This window comes from Poecilia mexicana, unplaced genomic scaffold (assembly GCF_051168715.1).
Source record: "Poecilia mexicana isolate PSO_F unplaced genomic scaffold, ASM5116871v1 scaffold_10, whole genome shotgun sequence".
Classification (NCBI taxonomy): Eukaryota; Metazoa; Chordata; class Actinopteri; order Cyprinodontiformes; family Poeciliidae; genus Poecilia; species Poecilia mexicana.
Genome location: NW_028263379.1, coordinates 9,459,959 through 9,482,013, shown reverse-complemented (window position 1 = coordinate 9,482,013; position 22,055 = coordinate 9,459,959). Strand labels below are relative to the sequence as shown.

General features: G+C 37.0%; 1 protein-coding gene across 1 annotated transcript in view; it reads right to left on the bottom strand.

Moving 5' to 3' along the window:
• Positions 1-22,055, bottom strand: part of fat2 (FAT atypical cadherin 2) — a 94,236-nt gene that overhangs the window by 61,159 nt on the left and 11,022 nt on the right. Inside the window, exons 2-6 of the mRNA XM_014997806.2 lie at positions 16,667-19,930; positions 14,280-14,591; positions 3,088-3,146; positions 1,889-2,200; positions 448-658 (exon numbers count right to left, since the gene is read on the bottom strand). Coding sequence (XP_014853292.2) covers positions 448-658; positions 1,889-2,200; positions 3,088-3,146; positions 14,280-14,591; positions 16,667-19,901 — 4,129 coding nt within the window. The 5' untranslated portion in view covers positions 19,902-19,930. The remainder of the gene's footprint in view (positions 1-447; positions 659-1,888; positions 2,201-3,087; positions 3,147-14,279; positions 14,592-16,666; positions 19,931-22,055) is intronic.

Below are 22,055 nucleotides of genomic sequence, written 5' to 3'. Positions count from 1 at the left end.
CTACATCACATTATAAGGCTGTTCATAAAGATGGATGATGATTGTGAGCTGTTTGTTTTCTGCAGCCCAAACCACAGCTCCCACAGTCAGCACTCTAGTGGAAGTTGCAATACACTGAATGTCAAATATAATTTCCCTCCAGTCGCTGGAGTTTAATGTCACACAGAGCCAGAGTCGGAGAGACTCGCTGTGATCTATGAGGAGCCATTACTCGGTGATCAGTGCATGCTCGTTTCTGGAGCTTCATGCAGTTTGTTTTCTATTCTTTCTTGTCAAATTTAGAAGCCTATAGAAATAAATATTAATAGTATTTTAAAACCTTGTTTTCTTTTAGCCTCGTTTCTGAGATGCTTACTCTTCATTAGGACTCGAAGTTCATTCTGCTTCTCTCATCAGTTCTGCTGCTTTGATCGATACTCTGCTGAGAATCTAAGTCTGTCCACTCACCTACAATGTTGTACTGCAGGAAGTCGAGATGTGTGTCTATCGCGATGATGCCCACCATCTGAGTGACAGATTCTGTTTCTATGACAGCGAAGTTGAAGTGAGGCTCTTCGAATGTGATTGGTTTGCTGGACGGTGGTGGACGGCGGACCCACTCAATATCGAGTCGAGTTTTGGATGAGAGAGGAGGGATGCCCTGATCGGTGGCTTCGATCTAGAAAGGTACAGAAAAAGTTTTTTCATACTAAAAATTGACTTAATCTCATTGTGTGTGGACCAGAAAAATAAAGAAAGAATATTTGGATGATAAACAGGATTGGATTTTAATTAACTGCACAAAACTGAGAATTCTGAGGAGTTCTGAGAAACAATTATGTTCTTGTGGAGACATATGGAGATAATTATACAAATTATGTTGTTATTGAAAATGTGCTCATTGTAACGTTAAATTACAGGAGCCTATTATCTCGACAAAATTTGCATTGATAATTAGAAATAAAGCAATTCTTTATATTTTTTGTTTCTGTAAGTAACGAAGTGTAAATCATGGGTCTCTATTACATTACCATACTTATATAAACTTTAAAAGAAATTCTCACTGCTACTGAACATCTAGAGGGAATATTGCAAGATAGTAGATTTGCTGCTGTTTCACATAAAACACTTAAAACTCTGAAAATGTAAAAATGAGAAGTTTTTCATTGGTTATGTAAGTGAAAAGACAACAACTTTCTGATGTTTAACGCTAACCATCAATGTAAGCAATGTTGCTGACTTGATGACACAAAGCTTTTAAGGCTTTTATGCTGTGTAATTATGCATGTTCTTACTCAATATTCTAAAACTTCTGACTTCAGTGTCAGAATAATCAACTAAAAAAATCCTCCTACTTGTGACAGTTTGCATCTCATAACATCTCTTGCTCAGACTTTAATCTTTGTTGGATAAATTGTTGCTACAGAGTTTGAATGCATAAAAAGTAAAGAAATGCATAGACCTTTGTTGATAGTGTTAACAGATAATAGTTTGAAAATGACCCTGGTTTTCTAACCTGGATCTCATATTGAAGTGGAAGAAAATAATGCTTAACCAAAATGAATAAAATCAGATTTGTAAATTTTGTGACTTCTGCAATAAAAGGTATTTAGTGGTATCGAAGTAAATGTGGTTAAATTGCTCTCCAATGTCAAGTTGGAGACCTTCACACTTTTATTTACAAAGCATTTGACAGCCATGTGTCATTGTGTGTCCACTTCCCAAATAAGCACTACTTTCTGTTGGCCTGCTGCATAAAGTCACAGTAGAAAACATCCATGTTGTTTTGGTTGCAACATAGCAAAATTTGAAAAAGTTCCCTTTTTTAAGGCATTGTACTCTGAAAGTCAGACTCATACAGCTAAAAGCTGTGAAATTCCTAACAATGCAAACAACATGGGACACCTACTGTGAGGATGCTGTAGTTCCCTGGCCAGAAATCCCCCTGTGATGTCACCACTCCAGTCAGCGGGTTGATGTGAAACCGCTCATCGGTGCCATCCTGAAGCTTGTAGGTGATGGCAGCATTCAAGCCCTCGTCATCGTCTCGTGCGACTATCCTGCAGACTTCCTGTTTACCGTCATGATTGCGCTGTTCCAGCACTTTGACTTGGAAAAGTTTGTCTGTGAACGTCGGCCTTTCGTCATTGGTGTCCAGGACCTGGATGACAACCGTGGCAGTAGACTGCAAAGGTGGAGATCCGTTGTCTGATACAATTACCTAAAAGAGAAGAAAAGCAAGGTTTAATGTTTTGATATTTGTTCACATTTTAAACCTAAATTACTAAATTAGAAACATTTTTTTCATGTTTTTGGTTCTTTGGTTATTTAGATTTTTTTATATGCTCTTTTATTTGTTTTTGTATTTGTAGTATAATTATGCTAATGTGTAATTTGATAAAAAAAAAAAAAAACTAAGGATTGTGCAAATCATCAATTAAACAAGAAGGTGTGAACATTTACCACACATTTGGATATTAAACCTGGTAATTACTGGTACCAACATAGATTAATTTAGGCATCTCCTTATTTGTGTAGCATTAAACCTCATTCAATATTCTTTGGTTCTCATTAATCTGCTGTGTAAACTCAATCAAGTTACAAAAAAAGTAGGATGTCTTATTTCAGAGCCAAAACATTGATATAGAGAATTAATCAGTCACTGATTTCCAACTCAGAAGCTCAAGATCAATACTAAAAGTAAAGATATTTCCAATCGAGAAAAGTTAGCTTGAACACCTGCTGCTCCTGTGAGTAGAAATGGTCTACTCTGATAGATTTCAGAGTGTGTTGCTGAATATTGAGTGAGTTTAAAAGGACACCTCGATGAATTCAAACAGTGATCTCTTGCTGCTATCACACCTCCCTACAGCTGATTAAAACATTCCAACTGGATGCCATGTTTTCTGCACACAAGCCTGCTGCTTTTCTGTAGAAGTGGGATTAAAAACAGGAGGTTAAACAGGCAGCAGCTTGCCTTTAACAGTCTGCAGAACGTAGCGTGTCATGGATTTATTGATACTGTGGTAAGTCAATGCATTACAGAGTAGCAGGATTTTAGTTTTAGTGTAGGTTTGAAGATACTGAAAATGTTCATGGGAGTCTGACCTCGATGCTGTGCTCGGGTTTTTCTTCGCGGTCCAGAGCAGCGTGTGTGCTGATAACACCTGTGAATACAGACACAATCAGCGTGGTTAGTGTTAGTCCAGAAGAGTGAGAGTGGACATTACACCTAAACAAACAAAGACAGGTGAAAGTTATATGTGCACATTTGTGTCTCGTCTGGGGCAGAAAAACAGAGCCGATCACACCTGAGTAAACACAGTTTATTTTATGTTTACTGTGTTTTCTTATGCAATACATTCATGTTTGCTTGCTTTAAAGTTTGTTCATGTGTGGAATAAGAATATGTTTAGGTTTAAAGGTCATGTTTGTATTTTAGAGAAGAGAAAATTAAAGCTAAGCACCATTTTAAGACACAAAAGGAAACATCTGAGTAACACTAATAAAACCAGATACTTCCACACATAGATGATTAAATAGCATTTGTACCCACAATATCTGGAAAATATTGCAAAACAAAAACACATGTTTTATTTATTTATGTATTTACAGTTTCAAAATAATCCTTGTATAAAATGCAGAGAACTAAAACATGTCAGGACATTTCCATTTTAGATTGAGCCCAAAAGCATTTTGTATCAGTTTATAGGAGCCTCCCTCTATTCAATAGATGTTCTCAGTCTCTATTATATAAATATTATAAACAACAAAAGAAAGGTTTCCTTGACAAGAAAAGCTTTTTTAATTCGAATATGTCAAATAAGGCCCCCCTTCAATAGGGGAACTTTTATTTTTTTGCCCCCCTATTTGAGTTAAAAAATAAATCGACGTAGCATTTTCAAAGCAGGAAACATGGATGAAGTAAACACAAACAACAGAAAAAAGGGGATTTCTTTTTGCCAACTAAAACCAGTTCCTCCTGTAACAAACTTCTTGTGCCCTGGGATTGTGAAACAATCAGAAACTTGGTTTACCAATATGATAGAAAAAGACAAACCACGGCCAGTCAGTACAAATAACTTGGGCAAGGATTCAGCAGCAGGTATTGTGAGCATAAAGAAAATGTATTCTTTTATTAGGATTTTTTTCTTATCTGATGTCCAAAGATGCTATTAAATCAGTAGCTACTCTCTGTAAGCAATCTTCCTGCGTCGTTACCAGGAATACTTCGCTAAGGCAGCTAATTACTGTTAGCTACGTTTCCAAATCTAATAACCAAAATGACTTTATGATGAAACATTTTTTTGATTCAAGACTGCAGTGTGCCTGACAAAAAAAGTATCTTTGGAAAATTTAATTTCTTGAAAATGTTAGTAAAAAAGTCTCTTTCTTAAAGAAGGACATGAACCAAACAAGTGGCTTCGTTTTCACCATTTCTCTGCATATGAGGTGTTTAGTAAATCAACTAATAAGAGACAGCAAGCAGACAGAAAATGTGAAATAGTTGCAGGGACGCTGCCCAGATGGCTTTGGCAGGAAACACAATGAGAACTTTAATCCATCAACAAAATGTATCTGAACTGCTTCAGAAATTGTCTTCCCCATTACATTTTCTGAGGTTAGAGGAGTCAGTCTCACAATTTCCGCTACTTACTCCCCGACTGATAATCCAACAGACGGAGACAGAGGCGGGGTTTGAACTTTGCTCCCACTCTCAGAACAATTTTTAGGAGAACAATAGCGATCACTGTTGGAATGTTTACCACTTCTGTTCTCTCTCTAAACAAGTATGACATACACAATAAGTTATGGATAATTAAAGCTGTTTAATCTCAGATTTTAGTTTTACATGTAATCTATTTTTTGTGTTTTCTTTCTTACCTTTATTTTTCATCACAATAATTTACATACCAGGTTTTTAATCTGTCTTTTCCCACATTTTTGTGCACTGAACTAAACTAATTGCATGGAAATGTCAAAATTTGTACAAAAGCAAAGATAGAATTCTAAATAACCTATTTAGACAGTTCATAACCAACAAAAAATATATATATTTGGGGGTTAGTTTCACTTTAAAGATGTTCAAACCTTGAAATATTGATATATATTGTAACCTTGCTGTGAACTCCTCTCTAAAATGTCTCCAAGACCTGGCAGGGGTGTTCCTTGGTCTTTATTTTGCTATTTGTTCACTAATATTCTCTTACAAATCTCAGCTGCCTTTTAAGAGCAGAGGTAAGGAATTCTAAAAAAAATTGATGATTGGAATGACATACATTGTTAAAATGTTAGAGAAGTATTCAAACTGTATACACAGGGAAAACAACCTTGACATCTTTGCAGCACTCGGCTGTTTGAATTGCAAATGCAAACAGACGAAATGTCAGGATCAACAGCTGCCCTTAGAGAGTCCCCCAAAGTGTTTGGTCAGGCAGCGCCAAATGAGGTGCAGGCGTTGTTATGTGGAGGGACGTCTAAGGGGTCAAAAGTGGAGTGAAAGGCCCTGTAGAGAGTCGTTCTGTCCTTTTACGACGGTGCAAACAAGCCCAGCTGAGAGGACAACAACAAGACAGGTGGGCCACATGAGAAAGCGTGTTTCTCTCAGCAGGAAAGACATGGGAATTGGGGTAAAGCTTTATCTCTCCCACATTGCCTGTTTTCACTCAGCAGCACTGAAGGCCTGTCAGAACCACGTGAAGATAAACAGCGCTGATCTGAAGCTCCAAAACTGTCGCTTCTCTTCTTTGTAATACCTGTATATATATTCACTGAGCTTCATAAAATTCTATTTTATGTTTCTGAGCATGTTAGGATGATCAGTGAGTCGTTTCGGTGATTTAAGACTGCAGAGCAGGTGTCTAAATCCACTGTTTCAGGCTTGAAAAGGGAAACTCTATGTTAAGCTGAGAATGCAGAAATCCCTCAATAACAAATGTATGCAAATCCAGTCATGCGGGTAAACAAGTGCCTGAAAAGAGATGAGGCAAGAATTGTCGCTGCCTGCAGGAAAGAGCGATTTAAAAAGAACAATGCTGAGCTGCCATCCCTGAGCAAAAAAACATTCACAGCTTGACTGTTATCTGATCTAAAGCAGAACACCCTATTCCTCATGATTTAATGCAGAATTTGTACATTTACTGCAATAATTTTCAACACACAGACTGTTTCAAGGTTAATTCACAAACACAACGTGGACTTTATGTAGTTTTTGCCGTGTCTAAATCTCAGAACTATACATGCAATATATCACCTGGAAAATTGTTCTCAACTTTCAAACATGGCCAGTGGTAAAATGCCCAATTGGTGACCATGAGGAAGTATTGCCAAACAAGGTGATCAGAAGCATCTGACACCAACTGCTTATGCAAAATGATAATAAAATCTTCAGTTCAGTAGAAGCACTGAGGAACTGTTCCCCTTAAGGTACAAAACTATCCAGACAATCTTGATGTAAGGTCTAATTCAGACAGACCCACAACAGTGAAAAAAAAAAAAAACTTTAGTAGATCAAATAACAATTTGAATATTCTCATAGTATAATCTGAGAAGCACACTGCCGCTCTGTGAAGTATTAGTGGGAGTTTCAAAAGCAATGACATACTGTTTCTAACTTGTAATAGAGTCTTTGTTTGTATCTTGGCCTTCATCTGAGCTGATAGCCACATTTCTTCAGAGATTTCTGGATGTCATCCAGAACAGAAAGACACTACATTGTGTCTCCATTTTATTTTACCTGAGAATTTTCACAAGACATTGCTGCACATAAAAAATATCTAAGAAAATAAAGTTAATACATGTTTTTAAAAAGACATTAGACATATGGCAAACTGTTATTGGTCTCTGGAGAGTCTTGAGGACGTCTTTTGGTGCATGTTAAAGGTAGAGTGGGCTCCCCATTAAACATGATATCCTATGAGAGTTTCAAGAGGTTCAAGAGTACGGCTTGTGGCAACTGGCGGAGCACATTTGTTCTGCGAGAACTAATCGACCCAGGCTGGTTTGGTCATATCACAGGTGTCATCTCATGTCTACACCAGACAAGATGAACTATTGTGACTTTAACAGTCTTCCCAGATTTCAAAAGGACTTTGATTTTACAATAACTAATCGAGCAGATTTTTTTTTCCATTACTGAAAAGCCTGGGATTTATTTCATCTCCAGAACAGTAAATAGGCCATTAAAACATGCTGAGTTCATCCCACAAGATTTCGTACATTTTATCATAAGCTTTAATATTAGATTTATTAGAAATGTCATTATTGCTATCTTAAGCAGACAATGGTATAATTCTTTGACAAGATAGCACGTAAAATGTATTAATAATAATAGCAGATTTTCCGATTGGAATTAAATGATTACTAATTTGGAAATATTGGTTATTAAAATTAAGCTGCTTTATTCTTTCAATATATAAATTATTAAAACTTTTCAAATTAAATTTTCAATTAACTTTAAAGTTTAATATTTAAACTTATTTAAACTCTTTCTTTATTATTTACTGTTTAAGTATTAAATATCTGAGTGATTTTTTTCTTGTTTACCCATTTTTCCTCTATCATTCTATCAGTTAGTTGATAGTTTCACTATCAACTAACTATACCGACTTGTGTTATTATAAAGCTGTCAAAAACAATGTTTTCAAAGAAATTCTGGATTTCAATTGCTTGTTTACTCCACATTGCTAATATTGTAGTCAAGACCACCTAACCCGAGACCAAGTCAAGACCAAGACCAGAGAGTATCGAGACCAAGACAAGACCAAGACTTTTAGGGTCCAAGACCAAATCGAGATCAAGACCGAGAGAGGTCTGGACCGAGTCAAGACCAAGAGCAGTGCTCCGCGATACATGACACAATAAAATGTGAAATACGATCAAAATTGTTTCTTAAATTGATCTGAAAGATTCACATTACCATAAAACCACCTAGTTATTAAACACTTAGAGCTGAAATAAATTTAACCAGTATCATTATCAATTCAAACTCTTTGTTTTGTTTTGCTTCCATCTCTGGAAGCAAAGCCGCAGCGGTTTCGTGCCACTCCTAAAAAGATAACGACCTAGTCAATTGCCCGTATTGCCAATGTCAGAAACCACCACTGTCTGCGCCAACGTAAACACTCAACTATGAAGACTGACCAATGAAGCAAGAAGTAAAGAAGCACGATTGTTCTCACCCTCTCTCCTGCTGTAACATCTGACACAATGACTGGTGACGAAAAAAATCAAAGAGCAACGAACATGCTGTGCTCTTCTGTTCTTATGTTTTGTTTATTCACTGATTAAATAAATACCAATTTATATTTAATTAAGTAGAATAATAAGAGCTACTGCAGTGTATACAGAGCATTACAAGAACAAAAGCTCTCAATGAGGTTCCAATTATATCCTCTTAAGTAAAGAGCAGTTCAAAAGAATCAGATCGTTTGTGAATGCCACATCACTATAAAACAGACTTTGGTCACTGCGTTGCCCCATATATGCAGCACCTCCGCACAATAATTCAGCACAGTGAGTGACAGCATTTTTTCTTATTAAATCAGTGATTTCTGAGAGGAGGGACAAAATGGGTTTCAATTTTCTCCATCAAAAAATGTAATCATGCCTCAAGCTTATGTAATAATGTTTTGGAAATGTAAAGATGCTAAAGTGCAGGCTCACAGTTGGAACATTTTTTTTTGAAAATTAAATTTTAATGGACCTTACCCAGAACTTTGTCAACACCATCTGACAAAAATAAATATAAAATTATTTTTTTAAATACCCTATTAGTGATATTTTTACTGAGTTTTACAGACAACTGCTTCTCAAGAAACAAAAGAAATACACTTTAAAACAAAAATTAACATAAAGTCATCTGACAGCTAGCTTAGCTAACATCACGTCCACAGAGCCTACCTTTCGTTGAGCTTCTTTTAAGTGACGATAAAAACTAGACATAGTCCCAAGGGTCTGTGAAAACGAAGTGCTGCTGAATTTACACGTCGCCATCAGATTTCTTATGATTTATGCAGCGAGATACTACTAACGATTAGACAGACATCTGCCGCTCAGAGAAAACCACTGCGCATGTCTTGGAGCGCCGCGTGCGAGTGAAAGGGGAGGCGATGTGTGACAGCTGTAACAGAAACACGTAAAACGTCACGTTATTGCTTGGATTTTAATCAGTATGTTTTGCATCCAGCGAAAACAAATATGTTAATATGCTGGCAATTTAGTGATAAAACCTCGGGTCCTCAATGTCCGAGACCGAGACAAGACCGAGATCAAATGCGGTCGAGTCCGAGACCGAGACCATCAAAAAGTGGTCCCGAGACCAAGACCGGTCTGGAGTACTACAACAATACACATTGCACCCACTAAGCCATGTTTCCAGAGTGTGTACAGATAGTTCTTTATTTGGGAAAACCCCCAACATTTTTATGTGTAATTTCTTGTAACTGATAAAATGCTGATGGCATTTTCCATTCCGCTTAAAGCTGAAAGTGACGAAGGCACAGAAACCTCCCATATGAGGACATTTCTTACAAAAAAGCATCCATATTCAGCAGTAGCAGAATCACCATGATATGGTGGCCAGGACAGGAAGCATATCTGCTTGAAAGTATTCAATTTTTCAAGTATCAATAAACAATGAGCATTTTGATTGCCTTGCCTTTCTCTGAAAAATGGGTGTAAACATGGATCACATGTTATATTGAGATGTTTATGGTGTTTCACGTTATTGGTTAATATGTCCTGTCATGTTAACACTCATTTTGAGGGAAGAGCTTCTCACATTTTGACTTTGAAGTTCATGGATGTTGTGGCAATAACATTATCTCATCAGAAATCAATGATGGAAACAAAAAAGGAGCTATTTAATTGTTTCATTTAAAATACAAACTACTGAATTAAAATATAAGCTGCTTTTCATTTTTGTAGTTAAAATGAGCAGACATTTAAAAGTGGCTTAAGTTTCTAAAAACTTAAAAATTGTATTTAATAGCAAAATTATTAACAAAAGATATTTAAAGATAATCTAATCTCATCTTCAGCAAGCAATGTATGCATCCCCCAATAATGTCCCTATGAAAATGTGATGAATTAAAACAGATATTTTTGTTTGTTGAAACCTATTTTTGATACCTATTTCATTTACTTGTCGATCTGTATTTGATTTGTGGTGAAAAATAAACCAGAGGTGCATAGTAGAAGTTTTTATTGTACACCCTTTAGGACTTTGTAGCCATCCCGAGAAAGTAATAATTATTGTTCTTAGAAAACTCCACCAGAAAAGGATATTTATTATTTTTAGTATTCAGTAGCTTATTACACATCTGTTGACAAAGTTATGTGGCAACAGAAATAAGAATATGAGCTGAAATACCACTAAGTTGGAGTCTATATTTAAAGTACAGCAATATGTTGCTTGTAAATTGACCTAAACGGTTTTTGGACCATGAAGCTACAGTTGGTAATATGCTATGGTTTCTTTTCATGGGGTTACTGACAACAAGAAAGCACAGGATGAGAGATTCACCTTTATGCGGGCTTAAGTATCAAATGTCAGATACAAAAACGCATCAAAATTCACCCCTTATCAGTAAATGGACCATAAACTTTCTTTAAAAGTTTGACAAATATGCCGTTTCAAAATGTTAATGAAATGGGTACATTCCATACTTGTCTGGCCTTGCCAGTGCACAACTGCTTTATCAAATAATGAAACCTATACCTTTACCAAAGCAGTTAAATTATGAAGCAGCAGCTTTGATTATTAAAACTTAATGTGGGATAATTGTCTTTTTTTTTTTTTTTTTTTTTCAAAGCAGAACTCATTCCTGCCTGACACTAAAAGTAATTCTTGGCTGAAACCAACAGACAATGCTGCTGCATAAAATATGCTTCTTAGTCAAAAGCATTAGATGTGAGTCATTTTTATCCTGTCAGAACATGAGAGGTTTCTGCACAACTCACCCCACGCATTAGTAATAGGTGGTTTATCTGTGAAAATAAGACAAGGTGGATCATGTTCCAAAGATCCCGTTTCAACAGAACATTTATTTCACTCACAGTGACTGTACCTGCCTAAATTCATGTGGTTTATTCACATTTGTGGATGTAATAAGAAGGTGTTAATTACTTTCAGTTTTAGCTATCTTTTGATGCCAGAAAACATAGTTTTGATGGCAACTGAGCAGATGAGAGTAGTCACACAATTAAATTTAATTATGTTTTTTCTGAAACCAACTAATATAAACTTATTTTCTACTGCAAACATGTATATCCTGTTCAATGTAGAATTTCAACAAGTTAATTTGATTTCCAAGACATGATTTAATGACATAAGGGACACATAGTAGTTTTTTTTTTATCCTAATTTTCCATTGACCCAGTTTTACAAAATGATGCTGCCACCAGCATGTTTTACCATAGGGATGGTCAGTATTTGTAGGATTGGAGTCGTGTCACACTCTCTCCAATTTAAAGTTAACAGATTGAACAGAGTCCTCCCTGTGAGATGTTTAAAGCTCATTTTATTGTCCTATAACCCAACAGTTCTTTAAATGTCTTCTTAACTTTCTGAACTGACCTCTCTGCTGTGTTCTTTGGTGTCTGTTATGCTCTCTAATCACCAATGTTTTCCAACAAACTTCTTTCTGTCCTTTACAGAACAGCTGTATTTCCACTTAATTTAAATGTCACATATTTGACTCTATCTGCTAATTAGATGACATCTGAAGGCAGGCGTTGCTAGTGCGATCAGTATAAGGCTGAAACAGAAATGCATGTTATAAGTTTTAGATTTGAAAAAAAAAAACAAGGTCCTGTATTACATAAATACATAGGTCTGTCATTTTGCAGATACATTAGTTGTGACATGATAAAATACCCAAACATTCAAGGAGTATGTATTTTTTAAAGGCATTGATAAGGGTAAAATTAAAAGTAGGTTTGTTTTTACTCTACAAAAACCTTGCATTTTAACAAAGCTGTTTACACTTTAGACAGCATTTTATAAGACTTCTACTCAGAAGTTAGAGTGAAAGTTTTAGTTTTGTAGCTTTTCTGCAGAGATTCTGGTTCAGATCCAATTAAATGATCTCAGACCAGACTTGACGTTAGGAAATCCTCAGGATACAGAAATACACAGGAACACAATGAAGGCTTTCAACCAAAAACACTCTATTCTGTTCTCATATCTGCAAGTAAATGAATATCAAATACAGCTGCGCTCAGACAAGAAAAGGCCTTTCCTGGTATGACACAGCGGGGCTGTTTCGACACCTACAACTTGTCCTGTCTCCTTCTCAACACAACTGGCCTTCTCTTTCTGTAATCCCTCAGTCTATTAGCCTTAGGGTGTGGACAAACAGCACAGCAGATAATAGGAGGAGGACAGTACTTGTAGCAGCTTGTAATGCCAGTGCTCATGGTGCTCTCCTTCACCTGAACATCAAAGTCCTCACCACGTAATTGGGTTGTAACTGTCAAGAGTTTGTACAGATACTAAGGGTTTAGTGCTACTTTTTTATAAAGATTTACTTCTCCATCAAAATCATGAAGCAGTAAGTTTAGCAGTGACTGCTACTTTACTTGCTTCCAAGTTTTAATTTCAGCTTTGCTCTCTGTGACACGCCTACCTGCGCTGCTCAGACTTGTACAAACAGAAACTTTTCAACAGACCTTGTGAATAATACAACTCCTGCCAGCCTTTACAGCTCCTTGTAAAGACTGTAACCCCTGAATCAAAATGTGAAACTTGCCTTGGGGATGTGCTGAAACTATGAGAGATGTCTTTTGAACACAAAGCATATTTTAGTAAAGGTGTAAATTATTCATAGGAGAACAGGAGGCCTATATTTTTGCTTAAACTGCATGTGCAATACATATATAGCAAATTGAAATATGATCCATTTACACCCATCATACCACAGTGGAGGTAAACTTGCATGTTAACTTAAAAATATGTATTTTAGAAGAATAATTTTGCTTTATAATGTGAAAATAAACCATACCTATTTACCCATCTATCTATTTATAATTACCTATATCTAAGAGACCAAACAATAAAAAATAAAGTTTGAGTCAACCCTAAACCAACAACATTTTGATTTACAATGTAATACAAAAAGGCAGTATGCAAATATTTTTGTTAATGGAAATAATGATTTCCTTGAAACTCATTTTCTTTTTGTAGGAAAACATTTGTGCAAGAACATATTCAGAGCTGAAAATAAATGTATTGTACAAGAACAGAAAGAAAGAACAAAATCTTTTAAATCTAGTGTGTACTTCAGGATACACCAGGACAATAAAAAGACCTCAGCTAGACTAAAACACACCACAGATTGCAACATTACCAACATTATTAAGAAAAGGAAAACCAAACTGGAAATTTATATGAGAAACTAACTGCACCCTAGCTGTTGTCATAGAGAAGTAGCAGCCAGATGCTGCAAAGTAAATGCTATTGATTTACAAGTCATCATCAGTGGAACCACCTCAATTTCTTGCTCTGGACCAAGCAGGTGTGTGTTAACACCAGGCTAAACTGGGAAGGCCGCATTGTCTTCATTATGGGAAAAGTTAAATGCCCTTTCCAAACAAAGTAAATTTGATTCTGCAGTTTATTATTCTATATGCCAGCTGTTGGTCTCCATAGGATTGAATTTCCTAGCAAATTCAACCCACGGCCGGACCAATGACTACAATGCACAAAGAAACAACAAAAAAGTTCAAGACCTCTTAGAATGGTCCAGTTTTCTGGCAGGCAAACTGGAAATGAGGGTATAAGAGCAACTTGTTTAAAATAGATAAAGGTAAAGCATATTCTCTCTAATAGCATGTCAACATGACGTAGGTTTGTTGCATTTGAATGAATCACACCACATTAGGAACAATCTTCTTTGGACAGGAAAGACCAAATTAAAAGAGTATCTCAGCACAAACACTTTTTTCACCCCAATATCCAATGTGATAAAGGGTTGATGATATGGTCTTTTATTGTCTTAAATGACTTGGACACCAAGGAGCTAACCATAAGCTACCAACTATGACAATTAATTGTGGAATTAAGCATAAAACTATCTATTCGACAATTAAAACATGGCTTAAACATGGGCAATGAACCCAGACACAGCAGGTGAAGAATGCTTGGTTTTCTGCTTGAAAAAGAAAAAAAAATAGTTGCATTGGCCTGGTCAAGTCTAAACCTTAACATACCTGTGGAGAAGACCTGCTATCTAATAAGATCATAGAGAAAACAATGACTCTATAAGATGCTGCATATGTTTTCTTTGAACTGTTTTTACCTGTTTTCGGATCCACGTCAAAATACGTCTTGTGAGATTCCTGCATCTGATAGGAAAGCTTCCCCTCAGAGGACATGTCCAAATCTGTGGCCAACACCTGGATGACTGAGGTCACTTTATCCACCTTTTCCTGGACAGATGCAAAATACACTGGCAGGGAAAGCTCTGGAGCATTGTCGTTAACGTCCAGAATCTCCAGAAATACGTGAGTCCAGGAGATCAGAGGCTCAGTTCCCAGATCTGTGGCGTAGACAGAGAGCCAGTAATGCTGTACCGTCTCTCGGTCCAGCGCTTCTGCTGTACGAATAACACCTGAAGAGCACAAAAAGATTCAAAACATTATAATCTGTTTTACAATAAATATTCTTTTTTTGTCGTTCTTTTGGGAATAGGAGGGGAAGAGAACTTTTACCATTCTGAGCTAACTAATTTGGGCAAAACTGTTTACATAAAAATACTTTATTGAAACCTCAGTCCATCAAAAGACATATGAAGAAATGTCAGTTTAAACTTTAAAATGACTCCACACAGGGTGAGAACTCAAAAGATAAAAAAAGAAGAAAGAAAACAGGTAATAATTCAGCACTGTTCCACCATGACAGAGAACTCTATTTACCCTGATTTTATCTGAACCCTAAGTGCAGCAGCAGGCTAATGGAATGCAGGGCTGATATGCTGCAGGGTCACCAGGTATCTTCCACACTGATGGAAAAATACCTGAGGAAGCACTGCCCTGTATGACAAGTTTATCAAAAACTCAGAAACAGCATCAGGAAATGGATTGATGTAAAGATCCACTGTGTTTATAAACTTGCTATATTGTACTGGCAATAATATGCAAATGGGATTTCATGTTTGTGGTTATACCTGACTTTGACCTTCAGCCTAGTTGGTAGCAAATGCTGATAAATGTGTCTGTGTTTCTCTGCTACATCAACTGTCACTAAAACATTCTCTCTGCAAGTTCTATTAAGATTCTCTTTAGAGATTTCAATCACATCACTTGAACCTTGTCAGGACAAGCAGCAACCTGGAGCTCAGCTTGCAGGTGGACTGTCTAATAATTTCACACCTTTAAGTGATTTGTGCAGTCTGATGATTTTTGAATGTGTAAAAATTACATATAACATGATAATGAATGGACAGGTGACGTTAACACAATGTGAATCACTGAGCGTGGCAGGCTCTCTTTCTGAGAATTTTCAACCAGTTATTAAATTTCATTGAAATGAGTCTCTAACATTATTTCAGTAGCTGCCACATAAAGTACAAAATATTTGAATATGAATACATGTAAGTACTAATTAGTTTTATGCCACAGAATAAATAAAAACTGCCCCAAGTTGTATAGTGCTATGGAGACCATACAATTAATAGGGACCTGACTGCACGGATTTTACTTGATTGATAGGATTAGTTTTCATCATCTTTTTACAACCAAAATAGTAAAAACAATATTTAACATTTTCTAATGTTCTTGCTCTCCACTGAAGAGGTTGTTGTTGTTGTTAACCGTTAAACTGATCTTCACTACAAAGAAGAAAACCTGACAAAATTAATATAAAATTACCAGATAAAATTGATAGGTCAACAAAGCACTTCAAAAATACTCTTCCATCTCACTGTATTAAGGTGACACAGTTGTATTGTGTACATCATAAACACAGCTGCTAAATGATCAACTGCCTGGGGAAACAATAGATGCTGGCTCAACTTCTCATAGTTGAAGAAAAAAAGCATTATAATTATTGAAGATGAAAACATTGGAAGACTGTAGATGGGTTTGATTCTAATCATACAGTGACCGAAAGGCTTAATTTAACTGACAAGCCAATCTCTAAATATTTTTAATGTACATGCATATGCCAGTTGTGATGTTTATGTTGCACTTTCTCATTGCTTTTAAATAGTTTTTCTTTTATCCTGTCTTGCAGACATGGATTACACTGAAGCTTTATGTGGCATCAAACTGCAGCACTTATGTCTGATTTAGTGTTATTAACTAACTTTAAATATCCTCACCTTTATAAAATAATGACCTAAGTCATTTTTTGCCTCAAGTGATTTTGGCAAAAAGTAAATAAATAAAAATGCCTTTTGGGAAAAAAATGACTTAGGCCATTGTTATAGGAAGGTGACGGTGCAGATAACATTTGACTAAAGAAACTATTCATAAATATATTGGATTTTCTTATCAATGTGATCTTTGTAAGGTATTCATAGTATAAATGCTTCATGCCATTGCATTTTCAATTGATGCTAAAAACTAACTTGACAAAACTAAAGTGTTTCTGGTTACTCTGTCATACAGTTTAACCCCAAACTCAAAATGTATTTAAAATTGCAACATATTATTGAAACAGTGGAAGAAAGCTCAATTTATTTACCTGTTTCTTCATCAATAGAGAAAACTCCAAGCCCAGAGCCATCGCTGATATGGTATCTGACCACTGCATCTCGACCCAGATCTTTGTCCGAAGCTGAGACCATTACCACGGATGTCCCCACTGCTGCATCCTCCATCACTGCCGCTTCATACACAAACTCTGTGAACACTGGCTTGTGGAGGTTTTCATTGACATCCAGAACCTCAATTTCCACAAAACAGGACGATGACAAGGAACGAGGGAGGCCGTGGTCCACGGCTTGAACTGTGAGATTATAAGATGGTCGCCTCTCAAAGTCCAGCTCACGTTCCAGGGTCAAAGTTCCAGTAGAGGAGTCAAGATGAAAGATCCCACCCTCTGTGCTCATTAGTCTGTATGTGACAAGACCTCCACTACCTAGGTCTAGGTCTACGGTCTCCACCCAGACGAGCAGAGTTCCCACAGGAACATCTTCTGCAACTTTTATATGATAGACTTTTGGCACAAATTTAGGTGGGTTGTCATTTATGTCCTCCAAAATCACCACCAGGTTAGTGGTAGAGAACAACTGAGGACCAAGTCTGGCTTGATCTGTGGCTCTGATCCAGAGATCATGTCTGGGAGAGTTCTCTCGATCCAATGGACCCGTCACAATCACCTCTCCAGTCAGTTCATCAACTCTGAACGTGTCAGTCGGAGTCAGAAAGGAGTATAGGACATTTCCATTCAAATCTGTGTCAACGTCCACTGCTCTGGCTCTGAAGATAACAGAGTTTTTCTCAGCGTTTTCAGGTACTTGAATCACATATCTGGGCTGATCAAAAACAGGAGGGTTGTCGTTGATATCTATTACGTTTACAGCGAGAAATTTCCAGGCAGATGTTTGTGGTGTTCCCAAGTCGTAAACTGTAATGTTCAGAATGTAAAACTCTTTGGATTCTCTATCCAGGGGGCAAGCTAAACGAAGTTCTCCAGAAAACGTGTCAATAGCAAAACACCCATCTTCATTTCCTGTTGATATTGCATACACCAGCATGCTGTTATAGCCAGAGTCCATGTCTGTGGCCTTGAATTGGAGAATGGTCGAATTAAGTGTGTAGTTCTCAGGAACATCAATAGAACTGGGAATGCTCTTAGCAATTTTGGGAGAATGTCTGTTAGTGATGTGGATATCCGAGAAAGACTCTTCTTCTTGGTTGATTAAAACTGGCTTTATTGACTCTATTAGTTTATCAGTCATCTTTTTAAAAATGCCTGTTTCCAAGCAGCTCACTGTTGCATTCTCACCTTTGTTTGTGACAGTTATTCTTACAACTGAGACTTCAGAGTGATGCTTTCCATCTGTAGCAACAACTTTCAGGGTAAATGAGCCCTCGTGTGGGGGAATTTGCTTTTTAAGAAAGACTGAACCAGAAATGGAATCAATGCCAAAGATTTGGGCTTCGTTTCCTGACTCTATTATGTACTGGAGCTGCTGCAACTCATCTAAATCAATGGCTGAAATATCAGCAAGTATGTGCCCCACTTTTAAATCAAGCGGTATCGTGATGTTGCAGCCGACTCTTTCAAACAGAGGGATGTTATCATTCAAGTTGTTCAGGGTTATTGTCACGGGGCATTCGCTGACCTGACTGAAGGGACTGCCACTGTCCGAAGCCCAGACTCTTAGGTGATACCGCCGTTTCATAAGTTCATAGTCTAGGTGTTCAGAGGTGGAGATAATGCCTGTAAATGAATCTATTGTGAAAGGTAAAGGTCCAGAGCTCGCAATAGAGTAGGTAACAAAGCCATTTTTACCTGCATCAATATCGAAAGCAGTGACTTTTAGAACGCTGCTGCCAACAGGCATGTTTTCATCCACTGTAGCCTGATATGATGTTTGTCTGAACTGCGGATTGTTATCATTCTCATCAGAAATCTTGACCACAATATGAGTCTCTGCTTCACCATGATTGGCCACCACATCAAATTCATATCGATTTTTCCTCTCGTAGTCAAATTTCTCTGCTGTTATGATAATCCCAGTTTTGGGATGGATTTTAAAATTCAAGCTGTCTGGATTGCTTTTGATGCTGAATGTAACATTTTGATCAAATGAAGTGACAGAAACTTTAGTCACATGAGTTTTAGGAGGGCAAAATTCACTTAAGGTGACAGTATAGGTGTCCTCTAGAAATGTTAAAGGCCAATGAGGACCTGCTGGAATGTGAATTCTTGTAATTGGAGACAGAAAGCTTGGAGAGCTCCTATCTTTAGCTTGAAGGGACAAATTCAACCCAAAAGGACTTTGAGACCAAACAATCCTCTTTGTTGAAATCACTTGGAAGTCCATGTTTTGCACACCTGAAGGGATTATCTCAAAACACTGGTGAGGATCCCCATTTACAATATGAAGAGATTCCACGGGCTTGACTCCTGCTTCAACATGGATGCTGATATCTACCTCTCCATCTGCAGATACTTTGGGTTTTGGGGGAGGGGTGATGACTGGAAACTCCTTTGGCATCTTTTGTATGTTGACTGTGACGCGAGCAGTGTTTCCAAATTTTTGGATGCCTGATATCTTTTTCGTTCTGTCCTCTGCTAAAACTGTGAGGTCATACCTCTGCATCCGAGTGTGATTGAGCTTCTTGACAAGGGTGACCACGCCTGTGAATGGATCGACAGAAAATGGATGAGCTCTGCTTGTGAAGGAGTAAAAAAATTCAGCATTGGTTCCAATGTCAGCATCTGTTGCGCTGACTTTGACCACACTCGTCTTGAGTGGAGTGCCTTCCATTATATCCACATTGTACGACGCGGGATAGAAAAGTGGCTTTAAGTCGTTAGTGTCGAGCACTTGAATAAACACCTTTGTCTTAGCCTGTAATTCAAAAGTGCTTTCTGTTGCTTCCACTGTGAGAGTGTAGCTGTCTCTGACCTCCCTGTTCAGCAGAGCTGAGTTACTGCTGCGAGTTTTGATCCTAAGGAAGCAGAAATCCCCCACTGATAGAGCCTCTGCTTGGAAGAAGTCTTCATCATCACCTGCAACGATGTTATATTTGATGTCCCACAATTGGTCTGTCAGCGGAATACCCATCTTCACAGGGATCTCAACATATATCCGCGGGGCAGAATTTTCATTGATAGTGGCATTGTAAAGATGGTGTGTGAAGCTTAACAGAGAGGTGTCTTTTCCTTTTCCCATTACTCCACGACACTTTGCTACAAGGAGAAATGTCACTAAAGTGAAGAGTGTTGTTCTTGATATTGCCATCTTCAGTACCTCGTTGTCTGACCTCAGACCTGTGAGAAGGAAAAACAGGAGTATTAAAGGATGTATTAAACTTTAAATGAGGAACAAAAGACGCTTTGAAGCTAAAACAATGGAGTCCTTTGCTCATGTTTGTATCGACTTGTTCATCTGCACATAATACACTTGTAGTCATAACTAATACCCAGGTTATTATGTATACATGGTACAGAGCCACACAACAGCAGAGAGGAGGCCTGTGGCGTGTTTGACTCGTCCTAACTTGCCCATACAGAAAAACTGTAAAACAAGTAAAACAGAGCAGTGTTTCAGGGCCTTCAAGCTGTTTCAGACAGGTGGCTTCTAGATCCCTTCCTCATAATTGTTCCTTTGAAGAACGAGAACTAGGAAAAAAATAATTGACTTGATTCTCTCTAAGCTTCTTCTTTGGCAGAAGGATTTATTGTTTGATGACTTGGTGTCTTGCAGATGACATCAGAGGGTTAAGCAGGGATCTTAATTTAAATGGCTGTACCAGTAACAGCTGACGTGAATCACCAAACTGCTGCATTCATATCATATTCGACGCAAGACTCTGAAATGTTAGACAAAGACGACTATCAGAACAGTTTATATTGACCCCACTGCATAGTGCTTAATTATTTCTTCAAGACTGTGCTTCTTTTTAATTATTGTTCATAAAGCCAATGATGACTTATAAATGATTATAAATATAAATATCGTTTGTCCGTACAAACGACAAACGTTACAGTAACAGTTAAGTAACTTATTGAAAGAACATTTCCCTGAGCTGAAATTGTAACTTTAAAATATCTCAAGATAAATGAATAAAATGATAAAACTGAAAAATGTCTAAGTTATCATCTTTCCCTTTTCTGATGATCTGGTTACTCCGGCCTGAAACCAAAAGGCAGCAGGTAGAGGAGACATTAAGGCACAGCGTTTATTGCATTGTGCTTTGAGACTGTTTCATTGACAAGTACTGGTGAATAATCAAAGGACTACCTCCAAAATCTGAATCTTGAAATGTCCCACAGCATTAAACAAATATAAACCTTCAATAATGGTCTTCTGAAAACACCAAACTAAATCAAAATTTAAAAAAAATATATGGACTAAACTCTGAGGCCAGGTTGGTGCCACAAAATCCAAAGCTTTATGAAATGAAATGACATCAGACTTTTAAAGTGCTTCTGAGGACAGTGAGAGACACTTTACATAAAATCAGTCATCCCCATTCATGCACACGTTTATATGCCTTAAATCAACTCTTCCAGTTTTCCCAAGAAGAGGAGTCACATATCCAACCAGACTTGCTTTAGGTTTTGAAAAAGCATGTGATAAAAAATAAAATTCAATTGAGGGAAGTTTAATCAAATATCATTAGAGTTAAATATTTTCGTATTCAGTCACCTTGAAAAAAGAATGAGTCCAACAAGTAACATGAAGCCAAAAAATAAAAATTAAAGTTTTATGCTCATGATGAGTTTATGTGCAGGTTCCAGTGCTTTGCTTTTACTTTCAACCTCTTCATGTCTAATGGTGAGAAAATTAATTCTGACATTTTGCCGTTGTAACTTATCTGTAAAAAAAATCTATGTTTTTCATACCATGATGTTGTTGAAACAATTGCGTAACCGATGCTATCAAAAATCACTGGAACTACGATTAACTTAGATCCAAATGAGATTTTAACATTCCATGGTTGGGTTAATGTTTTTCTTCAGTGCAGGTGCTGCATTTTCTTTAACCACAAAGATATATAAAAAAAAATAAAAATCAACACTTGTTTCATGAAGCTAAATGTTAACTCATATTAGGATGTCTCGTTTTACTGTATGCACTTTATTTATGAACAGCATTGTGGACCCTAATCCACCAATGATTTTACTGTATATAACCACAAAATGCCAATGTTAAGATTTATAGATTTTTAAAATTGTATTGTAATTAACTACTATGACATATTAAGGTTGTTACAGAATCTACTTTTTTGAACACCACATGAGCAGGAAGAAGGTCAGCTGTCAAAACATAAATTTTGTGAATCTACAAGGTTCTTTTTTCCTATTATTTGCACAGAATCAGTTAAAAAGCAGAACAATACTTAGAGCAGATCAAAGATTTACTGACATCAGAGGAATGAAACACAACTCC